The sequence below is a fragment of the Uranotaenia lowii genome, chromosome 3 (genome assembly GCF_029784155.1).
Source record: "Uranotaenia lowii strain MFRU-FL chromosome 3, ASM2978415v1, whole genome shotgun sequence".
In the NCBI taxonomy this organism is placed as follows: Eukaryota; Metazoa; Arthropoda; class Insecta; order Diptera; family Culicidae; genus Uranotaenia; species Uranotaenia lowii.
The window spans coordinates 81,657,017-81,672,511 of NC_073693.1; the positions used below are offsets into that span (position 1 = coordinate 81,657,017).

At 35.4% G+C, this 15,495-nt stretch overlaps 1 protein-coding gene across 1 annotated transcript in view; it reads left to right on the forward strand.

Annotated features, from left to right (window-relative positions):
- The window catches only part of LOC129757451 (gamma-1-syntrophin), a 246,880-nt gene that overhangs the window by 215,901 nt on the left and 15,484 nt on the right, over positions 1-15,495 (forward strand). Inside the window, exons 6-8 of the mRNA XM_055754684.1 lie at positions 5,741-5,881; positions 13,125-13,309; positions 13,508-13,891. Coding sequence (XP_055610659.1) covers positions 5,741-5,881; positions 13,125-13,309; positions 13,508-13,891 — 710 coding nt within the window. The remainder of the gene's footprint in view (positions 1-5,740; positions 5,882-13,124; positions 13,310-13,507; positions 13,892-15,495) is intronic.

Below are 15,495 nucleotides of genomic sequence, written 5' to 3' on the forward strand. Positions count from 1 at the left end.
TTTCCAGGGTCTTTAACGGTTTATGTTTATACTATACACTGCCCCTACTCCCATAACAGTCCCATATGAATTTTCGTCATTTTTCATCTAACCTGACAGTTCGTCATTTTGAACATAGGGCTTCAATATAAAACAATAAAAAAAGAGATTTTGTTCCAGAAATTTCGAGAAAAATATCAACTCGTGGCTGTCCCATATGAAATATACCCGCATAACAGTCCCATATGTGAAATACCACGGATTTAGTTACTTTTCAATGTTTCTTTCGACGAAATAGTCTTTGATTTATTGCTTTGAATCATTTAATAAAGATTCAATTTTTTTGATGTCGAATTATGCACACTAGTTTTCGAAGGCAGACCAGTAAGAAGAAAGGAATCTCTTCCTCAGCGAAAAACTATCAGATGCAATCAAAATCGTAAAAAGATTGAACTTCCTTTGAAGAATTCACGATATTTTTCCAAAATTAGGTTTCTTTTTCTGATAACTGCGTTTAGAAGTTCAAAAAAGATCAAATTTAAGTCTTAGAAAGTAGCTTGTTGAACAAAACATATTCTGTATGGGACTGTTATGCGAGTAGATTTGAAAAAAATCTCAAATATGCTCGCATAACAGTCCCATAACGAATAAAATGGGTGCTCCCGACCTTATCAATGTCCCAATTTCGAAAATTTCAGGTAGAACGATTTGTTATGACATCCTTGAACACCTTCCATCAAACGATTTTCGTTTATACCTAACGTTATGGTCACAATTCGAAAATATATTCCAAAACAGGAAAAGCTGATTTTCTCGCTTGCTTGTTTTTGCATATGGGACTGTTATGAAAGTAGGGGCAGTACACTGCCAGTGAAAAGTTTAGAATCACTCCCTCATAAACATAATTTTGTTCGCCCATATCTCAGCCATATTATAACATATTTCATATCTATTGATCTTATTCAAAAGACTATGAGCCAAAACATAATTGTATATATTTGACAAACAGTATATGTTAACTTCATATGACTTAAGTTGTGCTTAAAATTGCAACATTTTCCAAAATTGTTTATATTCCAACCCGATTATTCTAGGGTTGAGCGAATCAAATTTAGGTTGAACTCGAATACTATTTGCATACTTGCTTATGCTTATGATACGTACACAGCCAGATCTTGTCAGCATCCCGGTGAACAGTAAAAGTACATTTACTATTCATCTTATCAAGGCCGGGCCCACTGTGCAGTATTGGACGCAGAGACAACTGGAACCAGGGGAGGAAGAAACGTGGACAACAGTACCATACGTTCCTATGATCATTTGATATTTATTCGTTGGGAGCATAGATGCTAAGATATTTCTGTGCTCCTTGGTGTTGGGCCTTGCGATTCTTCCTTCAGGGGATGGAAATGAGGTTTTTCTACATGGAGTCCACAATTTAACAATATAATAATTAAAGAAATTTCTTTAACCATTATACACAGTTTAGTTATGGATCCCTGTACCTTCATCTCAGGTCATCGACCATGGTTATAGCGCCATTGCCCGCTTTTAAAACGATTTGAAAAAGCAGAGAAATTATTAATACAGCACCAAAATCTCAATGGATTTTTCCATCCTAAAAGATTTCAGCGCCAAAAGGAATACATACACATTATTACATACTAAAAATATCAAAAGCAAAATTCTTAAAACTATTATTTATGTTTAGATTTCATACCAATGATTAAAACATCGTGCGTTGCGCGCAATACATAATATCATTAGCTGTGCGTTATTTTTCCAGTAGATATACATATTTAAACAATTCGGTTGGCATCTACCAGAATTATCAGATTAATAAAAGGTCGGAAAATTATGGAAATTCAAGTGTCACGTTGTTCAGCTGTGTGATAAAAGTGGTGTTAAAAAAGAAAACCTATGAAAATGTCAATGAGAAATATATGTATACATTCAAAATTCAATTTTTTTTATCGACGGTATAAATTCCATTAGGACTTATCTATGCATCGTGTGATCATCTGACATCTGTGACATCTTTTAACTAAGAGTTGGTGGATCTCGTTTTAAGCTTTTTTCCTCAGTTTTAAGCTATTTTGCCTTGATAGCATACGAGATGAAAGCTTAAGTCTGACAAAAAAAGCCTAAATCTGAGGGATTTGCTCCACACGAATTGTATATCGTTGCCGGGATCTGCGTTTCACATAATGTGAAACGTGAGTATAAAATAAAGCAGAAAGCGGAATGAAACGCACACAAGATCTATTGGCTATACGAAAAATAAAAGTAGACCGGCTCAAAACATAGCAAGACAGATGGATAGTCACACAAAAGGCAAGTGTTGAGGGTGTCCATTCTACGGAGCTCTAGAAAACTATAAAAAATAATTATTATATATTTTTATCTAAACCACATTAAAAACACATAATTCATCTTCCAAGATGAACTAATGAAAACGGTTCTACTCTACTTAGCTTTAATTTGGTAGTGTCAGCATAAATAAGAAAATCCGTATGCCGTCCTTGTAGTTGTCCGATTGATGAAAGTGAACCATTCTATTAAAACAGAATCCAACCAGAAACACATCACAGCAACCATACTTCCTTCTCCGATTTCACAATTTCTCTTCTTTCCTAATTCAAAACCCATACACATATACGGCATCACAAGAAAATTTTCAGGTGCCATTTTTAAAACATAATTTCTTAAATTTTCAAATACTTCACACCAAAATATTCCTTCAAGGGCAATGCTAAGCTAACACTCTTTTAAACACATCAAAGAACCACTGCCGCCCTGTTCACTTTTTGACTCCGCCAAATACAATCACCGACCGCAACAGTTTCTGTTAATTATTTTCTTCCAAAGGCCATTTCCTTTTCATTGAACCAAAACTGGGTCACTTTAAATGATTCAGAAAATTTTCGTATTTTCAAAACACAAGGAAACACAGCACAACCCAATTCCAACGAACAACCAGGAACGCGACGACTAGGCGGGAGAACTAGAGAAAAAAAAAAAACGACCGTCCACGACCCAGGCTCAACTCCTGATATGGTTAAATTCACTTTGTTTAAAAAAAAAACCCCAGAAATAATCCTTAATTATCCATTTGAATTCAATTTTTCCGATAAATTTCTTTAAACGCAAGGAAAATCGACACGAGCGAAAAAACACGACCGCACTCCACCAAGGCTTGCTTAGATCCCATATTACTAAAAAATTGGATCTGAACTCGAATACTATTTGCATACCTATCAAAACATATTTGTTAATTTTTTTGGAAAAAAAATGCAATGTTCTTCAAATAAATAAAATAGCTGCTTCATTTATCGACAAAATTTAATGTGTTGCATTGGTCAAAAGTTTGGGATCAGTATTCTTAAACATACCTACATGTTTATTTCTTGCGTATCTCTGCCAATAAACAACATATTGCTAATCTGACGAGCTTACATATTTGAAAATTTATGAGCTGCAGTTGTGTGGTGATATTTGGTAGACTTTCTTCATTAAAACTTTAGATCTGTGGATTATTTGAAGGGTATTTAAATAGAGCTAAAATAGTCATATCTAGGATCTTCTCTCAACTGATGGATATGATGGGTATAATTATGTTAATCTTATGTAGGTCCGAACATCCTTTTTTGGGAAGAATTTGGAAATAGTTGAGGTATATGAGATACATCAGTTATATCTTCGATCGATCTTCAAAAACATTGGTTCGATTTCTAAGAAAATTCAAAATGAAGTCAACTGATTTGATTTATTGAGTGCTAAAAAATCTTTTTTTTAATATTTGTGAGGTGAAATGAGCTCAAGTGACAGCATATCTCGGATGAGAAAGTCGCGACCGAATGAATGTGAAGCCAAATGTACGTTTCTTCGAATGAACGATTTAGTAAGCCGAATTGATGTAAGACCGAATGTACGTAAGGTCGAATGGGCGTAAGGATCGATTTGACATCAGCCTGAAAGGATCCTAGGCTGTATTTGCGAAGTTTCGTCAGCCTGGATAGCAAACGGCCTCATGGCTCATTCTACATCACTGCAGCCTTCGCCTACGTTTCAAAAACTCTTAGCCGAAAACCTCAGCCTTTTCTAAAATGTAGTTTTAATTTCATGCAGGTACTTGAGATGAAATAAATAAAAAACTAACTTTCTGTATCCATTTGGTAAATTTTTAAAAACAAGTAAAATTCTTAAATTTTAGTGCGCCGAGCAGTCGGTCACAGTTATAGGTGTATACAGTCATATCTTTTCTACAAAGTCTTTCAGAGACTTACGTTTTTCTGCAAACTTGTTGAATTTAATTGAATGATTAATGGCATTTCGGTGAACTATACATCCTAATAGGAGGAATATCAAATCGAAGTAATGAAAATTATAGACGGATAGATTAGATTAGGAAGCATGAAAGGTGTTTAAAATGAGTCAAAGCGTGATTTGAGGAAACCTCTTGCCGCACAAGACCATTCATCCCGCACCGTATCATTGTCTAGAAGAAGCAAAGTCGATAGGCTGGATCGAACAAGTGTTTTTTGTTTTTTGCTTACAGAAATTGGTTCAAATATAATAATAAGCCTGCACGATAGTCAAGTCACCTTTCCGTCACGGGACTCTAGTCACCTTATTCCGACAGTCAGTGTTAGTGAAGTGACAGAGATTAATTCCCATCCGAAGTGACGTTCCTTAGAAGTAACTCCAAGAATTGAGTAACTCGGCTATCGTCATAAGGGCCAAAATCTTCAATAACGGACTTTTTGTTTGAAAAAATCTTCAACAACGGACTTTTTGTTTAAAAAATCGTGCAGGCTTATTGTAATATTGTAACCGATTTCTTTAAGCTGCATTGCGTAGCTGAAAATCCATTATTATTTTTGTACCGACCCACCATACACCTCCATACCACTTTTTGTATAGGGGTGAGCCGCCTGGTAATCGAAGCTTTTGTTCCTAATTTTTTTAAACAAAACTATCATTTTTGGTTTCCGAAAAGTTTGCTAAATAAAATCACTGATAAGCCGTGAAATCTCGTATGTGATTTGATCATATCATATTTTGGTTTGTTTAAAAGAAATCATTGCCGTTACGCGGACTGCAGAAATTAGACTTTAAATATTCGAATTCTCTCATTTTTTTATATTTGTCAGAATTCAGTGTCCTAAAAATAAAAAAAAAAATATTAGAAATAGTTTGGAGAACGAGTATTTGATTAAAACAGGATAGCGACAAGCAAAACCTGTTCTGCTTTTGATCTCAAACAATGTTCCAACTATTTTTGTTATTGAAATGGTAACATCTTTTGAAAATATTGCTCAACCAGTAAAGAGATATTTCACAGAATTTTCTTTCTTATTTCATTCTGTCTAAGAAAATAAACAATTTGATCTACACAATAGCTAGTATCGAAAAAAAAAACGTTCTTCTTTTCACGTGTATCTTTTATTCCCTTATTTTTTCATGTCTCTCACATGTGCTTCCGTACAACGTCGCTCTACAATCATCCGTTTTGGCACCGGACTATTGCTGACTGCCGGCGTTTCTGTGATGTCATCCGCCGTATCCTCCTGTGGGACAATCCGATTTTTTTGTCCATCGACGACTGCTACATACGGGATGGCTGTGACCCTTGTTGTGCCGATGGTCAACCGTTCGACCCGGTTAATTCAATCCTGATATACTTTTTTTTGTGGTACGAACCCTCCAACAACGATCGACGAAACTCTCGACGGACCGACCATCATTCGCCGGAAGCCAGTAAGCCGTGAGACACCTGAGTCGGACAACGATGCCACCTGTGCCGAGCTGAAGGCGGACGAGGTGTGGAAATCGGCCAACAACAGCCGACCGGTTTCAATCAGCTCAGAACCAGAAAACCGATGGATCGATTTAGTGTCGGGTGAGTGCTGAAATATTTCTTTTTCTTTTACTTTTTATCTAGGCTTATACAGGAGACCACTTTGTAGCGAGGAAACCAATTGGCAAGGTGATATACACAGAATTCTTTTTTTTTTTCATGGCTCGTTGAGTAATGTGCGGTGTAAAAGCTCAATATATTTTGAATCAAGTCAATGGCACGATAATTTGTCCTCGTTTAAAAGCTGTAGATAAAATATGCTTTGGAACTAGGTACTATTCAATGTTACTGCTATGGATTTTTTAAACTGTAGGGGAGAATGTGGGTGGATACTTGATCCCAGAGGATACTTGATTCCTCAGCTATATCTCGACACTGGAATATCTTGCATAGAGCAAATGTTCTGGAAAAAATTGGAAAAAAGAACAAACCAACAATGCTGTTATCTAAAATATTTTAAAAAAATATTTTTTGAGTTATTGCATTTGTTTGAAAAATCTAACAAAATGTGATTTGAAGATGTTTTGTTATCACTTCAAAATGTTTCCCACATAAAAATATAAATTAATAATAATAATAATAATAATAATAATAATAATAATAATAATAATAATAATAATAATAATAATAATAATAATAATAATAATAATAATAATAATATTATCAGAGTAATAGTAAACCTCAATTTTTTTTACTATAAGTTTTTTTAAATGTATGTTATGGGATCACTTGATCTCTCGAGTCCAAAAAGATATATTTTTCTTCTGAATGGATGTTGTTCAATGCTAAGCACGAAAATATTAACATGTATCCAATAATTTCCTGATAATAAGGACTCTAAAAGTGCTTTTATCTAAAAATTATAAAATTGCGGCTTTAAGTATGCATTAATTATAGAGTAGTATACAAACTTTTATAATTCTTTTTGTCTGGCACTTGTAAACTGAGAAATAAAAAATTAGTTTAACCAAAAAAGTCGATGAAATTTTTTTCCTTTAAATTTCTTTAAATTTTTCCGATAAGATATGATGAACATAAGAAAAATGGATCAAGTATCCCCATTCTTCCCTAATTATGTGAGTATTCTACAGAACTTGATACTAAACATTTACATTTAGTGTAGAAAAAGTGCGCTCTACATATCAATCATTGTTTGACTCAAACGTATACCTGATTTTATGAAATGCTTAATATATTAATATGCTAAAACAAATTATCCAAAAAATCCGTTCAATTATTTCATTTTTTATGTTTTTAACACAATATTTTTCTTATGCTGAATTAATCATAAATTTACACTGCAAGTCAATAGTTTTGGATTCAGTTCTATTTTATTTTTAACGTCTATATAATCAAAGATGCTATCTATAACAACCATAAAAACAAAAAAAAAACATACGTGTATTGAATCCGTGGATCGCTGGCATTTATTCAGTAGAAAACAAAAACAAAGCTTTCATCACTGAAACTGAGAATAGTTAATCAGAAAATCGTTAAAACAGGATTGCTAGCGATTTTTCGTTTTGAAATTCCAAAGTTTTTACCGGTTTTTCCCGGTTATAAAGGATGATTTTCCCTGTACTTTTACTCGTTATTTTAATATAAAATCTTATTTTATTTTCATAGTATTACATACTACGAGTAATATAAAATCATGGGGATATAAAAATTTAAATGTAAACTCAAATTTCAAAGAGTTTTGCAAAAACAAATTGGGTTTTTTCAAAACAATGAATAAATGCTTATTTCTGTTGGATTCGTTCCAAAAGTTTATGAAAACCTGTCAATTTGTTACGAAAAGACTACAAGTTGAAAAACTTGATCGTGAAATTATAATGTGGTTGCTTTGAACCACTGTGAAAAATTTAGTTTTTCTAGAATTTACATAAATTTGTAGAAAAAAATCGAAAAGTTTGTACAGAAATATGTAGTAAATACATTAAAACATAATATCCAATCAGCTTGTAAACTTGAATAGGGATTTGTCTTACAAAACATAAAATCATTAGATTGCATGCAAATATTTAGTTATTTTATTAGGGTAGTTAAATTTTTTTTTTGTATGAATCCAAAGACATGTTGTAGAAAAAATATTTTTTTACAACACAATGAATAGCTTTAGTAGTGCCCTAGTTATTTAAACTAAGGGTTGTTAAAAATTAGAAAATCGTGAATAAAACCAGGCTTGTTTTCGACACAATTTTTACATCTAATATATAAAGATGAGTTGGACTATATATGTTTGTTTGTTTGTATGCACCTTATACAAATCCACACCGCTGAACCGATCAGCCTGAAATTTGGTACAGAGATGTAGTTGAACCAGGGTAAGGTTTTAGTAATAGTTCTGAGCCCCTCCTACCTAAGAAAAGGGACCCTCCCATACAACGTTCTATTTTATTCCAACGAATCAAAAGTCATGGCACCAATTTTTCAAATCCAAATTTTTCTTTTGGCGGGTTGTTTTCACCATCACCATGGGCCGGGCATTAGAAACGACCGTTCAGAGTTCACGTGTACTGGAAAGCAAATCAAAGCTTGCTGAGCATTAAAAATTTGAAAGGGGAAATTTGGCGGGTGTTTTTGTACCTTCTTCTGCTGAAGCACGTGGTCTGGTACGAGATTTTTGGATGCAATAATGAGCTAACATTTTGATTGAAAAATAAAACTAATTGTAGTGGTTTTCAAAGCGCTGGGGTGCTTCGAGAGTCTACGAGAATATACAATGAACTGAATAGTGAACGAACAGTGAATTGACTTCTTTAGCTGAATTACTTTTAGGACTTAGTGCTGAAAAACTATTAAACGTATTTTCAAAAATTCCAGCGTTTAAGAACAAACTATTTTCATTTTTTGGTATCCTTCATAGAGAAAGAAAACATAATAAGATTCAGATCTATAAGTTGAAGGATTCGATTTCAACGCTTTGATAGCCGTCGGGGAATTTAAACGAGGGATTAGAAAATTGATAAGGTAATTGGATCTGAGATTTTTAGTTTCAACTTCATTGGCCAATTTATACTTTACAAGTTATTATTGGTCATCAATGTGTTCAACTTTACCCTCCAGTTTTGAGAAGACTTATTGTAGAACCGTTAAGTACTGCAAATTCAATCAAATGATATTTTTAAATTTTACATTGAATCCCTCTTCACAATAATTAATGGGATGATTTTGTCCAAGAATAGAAACATTGAAATAAAACTCAAACTGAACCATTTTCATAACATTATAGTGGTAACTTCGGTTAAGATGATTCGTTTTCGAAAACTTCAAAAAGCTTTTCGTGGAACTTTCAACATTTTAGGACAAGTACTCATAAAACAGTGTGAAATTAAAAAGCAAAAGAGCGAACAAACATGAAAAGAAAGTCTTTAATATGGTTCAACAAGATTTATCAATTGAAGATTAAAAATATTAGACGAAATTTATTCAAGCTTCCTAAAAATGGTGGGTGAAAAAAATGTTTTTTGTGATACGATGAATAAGCATTCAAAGGAAATAATTTTGAAAGTTATTCAATTAAAATTTCATAACTATAGGTTTTTTTTATTTATATGAAAACTATAAACACAGTGAATAATCTCAATACAAACTTTAATGAGACTTACAAATGTCTTATAATGATGAAATTAAAGCTTCCAAAATTTTGAAAAATCAAACGACTCATTTTGATTTATATTTTATGTGAACCCGTGCAAGGCCGGGTAAAATCAGCTAGTAACACATATATTCCAGCGTAGGAAACTTTAGGCTAAAGTTTAACTAAGGAAGAATAAAAAACCAAAGACATACAATATAAGGCTTCGTTCCTCAGACCAATTCAAACGATATACACAACAACATTGAAAAACATTTAAGTGGTGAAAAGGAGATTCCTTTCTTCAGAAAATGTCACTCTGCTTAGAAACGTCTCACGCTGCTAAAATATTTGCTTTTTCCATAAAATAATTTTATGAAACAAGTAATTCGAACAATGGATCATTTGACGTCGAAAAATAAAACTTGTAGTAGGAAACTCGATAACATAAAACATCATTAGGTAACAAGGACCGCAAAGAAACATAAGCCGAGAAACACCGAAATTCGACACGCTTTATATCTATCAGAAACCACTGGACCAAATTGTACAAAATTGGTACCATTGAGTGACCAAACGTTTTGTGTTTAGTTTTGTCGATTGAATTTTCATTATTACATTTATAACATTTGAGTTATGCTTGTTAGAGTAGCACCCTTGCGGAAAGCGACAAGTTGTTCCACAATTAGTAAAAAGCGATTTAAATTTCGTTTGTTTACAAATGAATGACAACAAGCATTCATGAGGCAAATCTATATCAAGACTGTCAAACACTTCGCTTAAAATTTCCGTTTTTTCCCGGTGACGTGATGAAATTCCAAAATTTTCCCGGTACTCCCGGTTTTCCCGGTTCGCTAGCAACCCTGTTCAAATCATCTCAAATTTGGCAACATTGTTCAAAACTACGTGAGTTACATTCCCAGAAAAAAAAATGAGCTTTGGTATGAGGTAAATTGGGAATTTTATTCACCAAAGATACTGTAACCAACAAATTCCTCATTCAAAGCATTTGTCAATCAATTTACTCAAGTTTCGTTCCATTCCTTTTTCAATCCAGTTGGTGGATTGAGATTTAAAAAAGCTGTCCGATACAACTTGTTCCACTCTTGGTTTCCAACTTGTAACTATCGATACAGAAGGCAAGCGCCCTTTCAACTGAGCTATGTTGCGAGCCGTATTTAAATTTGTGTCACCATCCAACCCTTATGTACTTTTTGCCAACTTGAGACCACCATGATTAACTCGCCACGTTCTGAACGGCACTAAAGATTGACCAAATTCTATAAATATACCGATCATCTTCCAATTTTCGGAGAAAATGTGTTATGATAGCTTAAGAGTATAATATTTCATTGACAGAAAATTTTATGTTTTTCAAGAAAAATTTGAACACTTTATCTCCGGCATTCTAGGACAACGTATTTCCTACATTTCTGTGTCTAGTCAATTCAAGACAGCAGTTTTGATCAAGCTCGACCACATTTGTGGAGTACATGCACGGAACCAGCCAGATAAAACTCGACACAACTTACTTACAGCACACACACCCGTAACAATAATGAAGTAAATCGGTTTGTTAGAGCTACGCGATACACTCTTTCCACATTAACAGCCTCGAGAAACGCTTTGCTCTCAGGAACACGATTAACGCTCGATAACCTATCGACGAACGATAAAGCATGCACACAAAGTTCTCGTGCGTCATGGCTTGGGCGGTTCGCGTTTTCGAGCTCTGCGATATTCAAGTACGATGGGCCTAACGGTGTCCTGCGATAAATTACAGTACCTGTGGTTGTATTTAGTTGATCAAACTTACCATTTCTTAAACAACCTCTCCCAACTTTCCAGAATACCCTTGCAGCAGTTGAGAGAGAACTCACACTTGCTAACCGCTGCGTAGCATCACATTACGAGAGTATAAAGCTACACTCTACACAAGCGATTGCCAGAGCCACTAGCGTTCGCCAATTCGCGAATTGACCAATAGTTGTTTAAAGTGGTCGTCCACGATTGCCAACACAAAATTGATTCGCAAAATCCGAATTTTTATCCGATGGCCATAAAATTTTCGGAGATTGAAAAAAAACTATGAAACTTCATTTTACCATTTTAATAGAATTTTATTTAAATTCCCGCACATTGGCCTTAAACCCGGCCCTAAGATTCTGCACAACCTGCACAACCCATACTTTATTCAGTTCCTCAACTGTCTTCACTACCTTAGGTCGTTTAAGAAGGTGCTGCTTCATAATCGACCAGTACTTCTCGATGGGGTGGAGCTCCGGAGTGTTGGGAGGATTGAACATTATTGGCACGAAATTGACCTTATTGTCCGCATACCACTTCAGCACGTCCTTGGAGTAGTAGCATGAGGCCAAATCCGGCCAGAAGATTGTTGGGACGTTGTGGGCCTTCACATGTGTTTCGTCGTCCATGATGCAGCATTCAACTTTCGTCAGCATGTTGAGGTACAACTTCCTGGCACGGGTTTTGGCGGACTTGTTCTGCTTCTCGTCGCGAGTAGGAGCCTTTTGTACCTTGAACGTTCGCAGCCCAGCCTTAGTGTTGGCCTTCTGGACAAAACTACGGCTCAGGTGTAGCTTCTTAGCCACATCCCGAACGGAGGCGTTCGGGTTTCGGTTGTTGGCCCAAACTACGTGGTTGTGATTTTTTGGTGTTGTACAGAATACTTTTTTCTTCACTTCTGGGCTTCCGATTGGTGGTCATTCGTTGCTCGAACCGCTTAATCACTCGTGACACCGCGGAATTTGCGATTCCCAACGTTTTAGCGATGGAACGATACGAGAGATCCATGTTCTCGAGATGAATGCGCAAGATTTTATCACGCACGAGCTGTTCTTTCGACTCCAGTTCCGCGAATTTTGATCACAGGACTTTAAAATTTGCAGGATGTAAACAATGCACTATGAACTAAATTTTCACCTGGACACCCTTTACAACAATCAGCAACAGTTGCATATCGACTCAAAGGACGATTCCTTACTCAGAAGAAAATTTACTTGAACATTTGAACCGTAGCCCGAGTAGGATACTTAACCATGCTCGATTTCATAGATAATTTCTTATGAATTAATTACAAACAATTAGAAACTTATAATTAAAAGTCACTCAAAAGTCACTAAAGTTTCAAACGGAGTTCGAGGTCATACGGAATCAAACAGTTTTGTTGTTACTTGTAGTATGTGTTATAGGCACCTACCCACTTAGTCGTAAAGTGACTATTGGTTTCTTGGGCAGGGCCCTGAGATTCTTTGAAGTTTACTCAATACTAATTTGAAGATCATTGCCACACTTTCGTAAATGTTATCGGAAAATAGTGTTACAACTTTGACAAGCTTTCTAGCTCAAGTGACTATTACCATCAAGCTGAATTTTAAAATCAGGAAAATATCGATTTTTTTAACTGATTAACCCATACGGGTTATCAAGTTTACCTTTTTTCCGATTTTTAAATAGTAAATTATAAAATATAAAAAATCAATAAAACACTTATAGGAAGCTTACGATTTCATACATTCGATAATTCCAGTAAAACGACATATTTTGCAAATTTCAATAAATTTTTCGTTCTTTCGCCTACAAAGAGTGATTTACCTACCCCTTTGAATATACGACAATGTAGTCCTCATAATACAATGATACCTTTATTAATCTCTCTCTCTTGTCGTCCGGTCCGGAATCCAGTGCCACTGATGATGGCCTACGTGACTCGCTACATCTACGGCACCGACAAGCTGCGGCCGAATGCGTTCGAAGTGCGAGGCCTGAACGGAACCACTACCGGCATAATCCACTGCGACGACCTGGCCATCCTGAGCCAGTGGCTGAAATACATCACCGATAACATCGTTGGACTGACTAGCCTACAGGTATGTTACATATGACGGCATGGCACCCTATCGTATCCTATATCGCCTTGTATATCTAACTGTATCATTTTGTCCATATCCGGATCCGAGTGGATGTGGAATGTGGAAAATTGAACATTGGATTATTTTTCATTCTGTGTGTTGATTGTGTTCCATTCGGGCGGCACGTTCACTTCTTTTTCCCTCTTCATCACGCAGATGAAGCTGTACAATCGGAACTTCCCGGTGGGCGAACGGATCGAGTACATGGGCTGGGTCAATGAAGGCGTCATCAACAATCACATCTCGTGGCAGAGCTACAAACCGCGTTTCCTGGTGCTGAAAGGCACCGAAGTGATGCTGTTCGATGCTCCCCCGCTGAATGTGGCCGGTCTCCAGAAGGCAACCGTCGCCTATAAGGTGTATCAGACCATGTTCCGAGTGGTGAAGGAATCGGAAACGGTCGACTCCCGGCAACATTGCTTCCTGCTCCAGAGCTCCGGACACGAGCCTCGATATCTCAGCGTGGAAACGCGACAGGAGCTCCTGCGAATAGAGAACAGCTGGAATGCTGCCATTGTCACTAGTGTAATTAAATTAGGGGTGAGTCTTGCTCTTGTAAATACATATCTGTCTGTCTGTGAGTGAGGAGTGTTTGCCCGGTACCATTCCTGTTGAGTCGAATCAGAAGTAGATAACCGAATTGATGAGAACCAGAGCTCACAATTACGGTAATTGAATTTTCATTACCATTTATAAGTGGGCCTGTACAATCGTCAAGTTATGTCGTAAGACGGAATACTATGTATAAGTTGGCCTTAAATGTGTCCTTTTACGTTGTTATGCTCGGACCGTAGAATGAAACTCTTCAAAGCTTGTTTTAAAACTTATGTGAAAAGGGGGAAATTTTGTTTTATAAGATTACATTTTGGATTGAATAAATGGCAAACAAACAAAAAATAGTTCCACAAAAAAACACCCAAAACGACCTGATTTGAATAAAGTTAACTGAATATCAGTATCATTTTTGCTGAATAAAGGTTTTTCAGGAAATATTGCCATTCAATTATATTCCATATCAATCAAAAGTTCATCATTAACTGCCTTCAAAGTTCAATGAATCCTCAGAACTGAACATGATATAATGAAAAAGAGACTTTAAGGTGCGAATTTACTTTAACCATATTTTGTCATTTAAATTTCCATAAAAATTATTACTTAACCTTTCCCGGCCGTTCGGGTCAATATGACCCGAAGCAAACTTTAAAATCGTCATAACTCTTGAAAAATTCGGAAAAATATGAAATTTGGAACATATTACTAAAACCACCAGATACCAGATAACCTGTAGAAAAAACAACTTCCGGTGACCACCGGAAATGCCACCACTGGCAAGCCGAAAAAATATTACACATAAGCCGTTCGGGTCAATATGACCCGAGAGTTTGCGCGCGTTCCCCTGATGATATATGTTAACCGATTTTCATGATTTTATATTCATTAGTTAAGAACTTTATTCTAGTTCCTGAATCTATGAAATTTCATTAGATGTAACTTATCCGATCGTCTGGATTCTGCTCCGAATGGAAAAAAAACCCGAAAATAATGTCTTCTCAGAATTCCCATATCTTCTAATTGCTTTGACGTATTGAAATTATTTTATAAGTTTTGAAATTGTGAAAAATAAATCTTTTCAAACATATAAAAAAATGAAGGTCATATGGAATTTTTGGTTGCTAGCGTGGAATTTCTGAAAAAAGCTTCTTTTTTCGAACTTTTGTTTTGCAGTGTTGTCTCATTCTTAACTGAACCGATTTCCAAAATTCAAATTTTAGTTTCATTTTGATAACATGATCATCATTTTCACTGAATATACATAGTATCTCAAATATTACTGATATTCGTAAAACGAGAATGAAAACAAGAAAAAAATCGTAGTTTTCATACCCGGCTGTTACGAAGCGCGCGTTTCTCATTTTGTTATCGCGATTCCCTAAACCTTTTCATAAAACCTGCCCACTTTTTATATACCCAATAATAGATTTTAATCTCTACAATCGATTGACATGCTTCTTATGTGGTTTTTGAAAAATTTGTGACAACGTTTTCCGAATTAACTAAATGATATCGGAATTCGACCATATATTGAAACGTTTTGTAGCCAGCAAACACAACCCCCCGGGAGAGCTTGAATCGCACAAAATCAA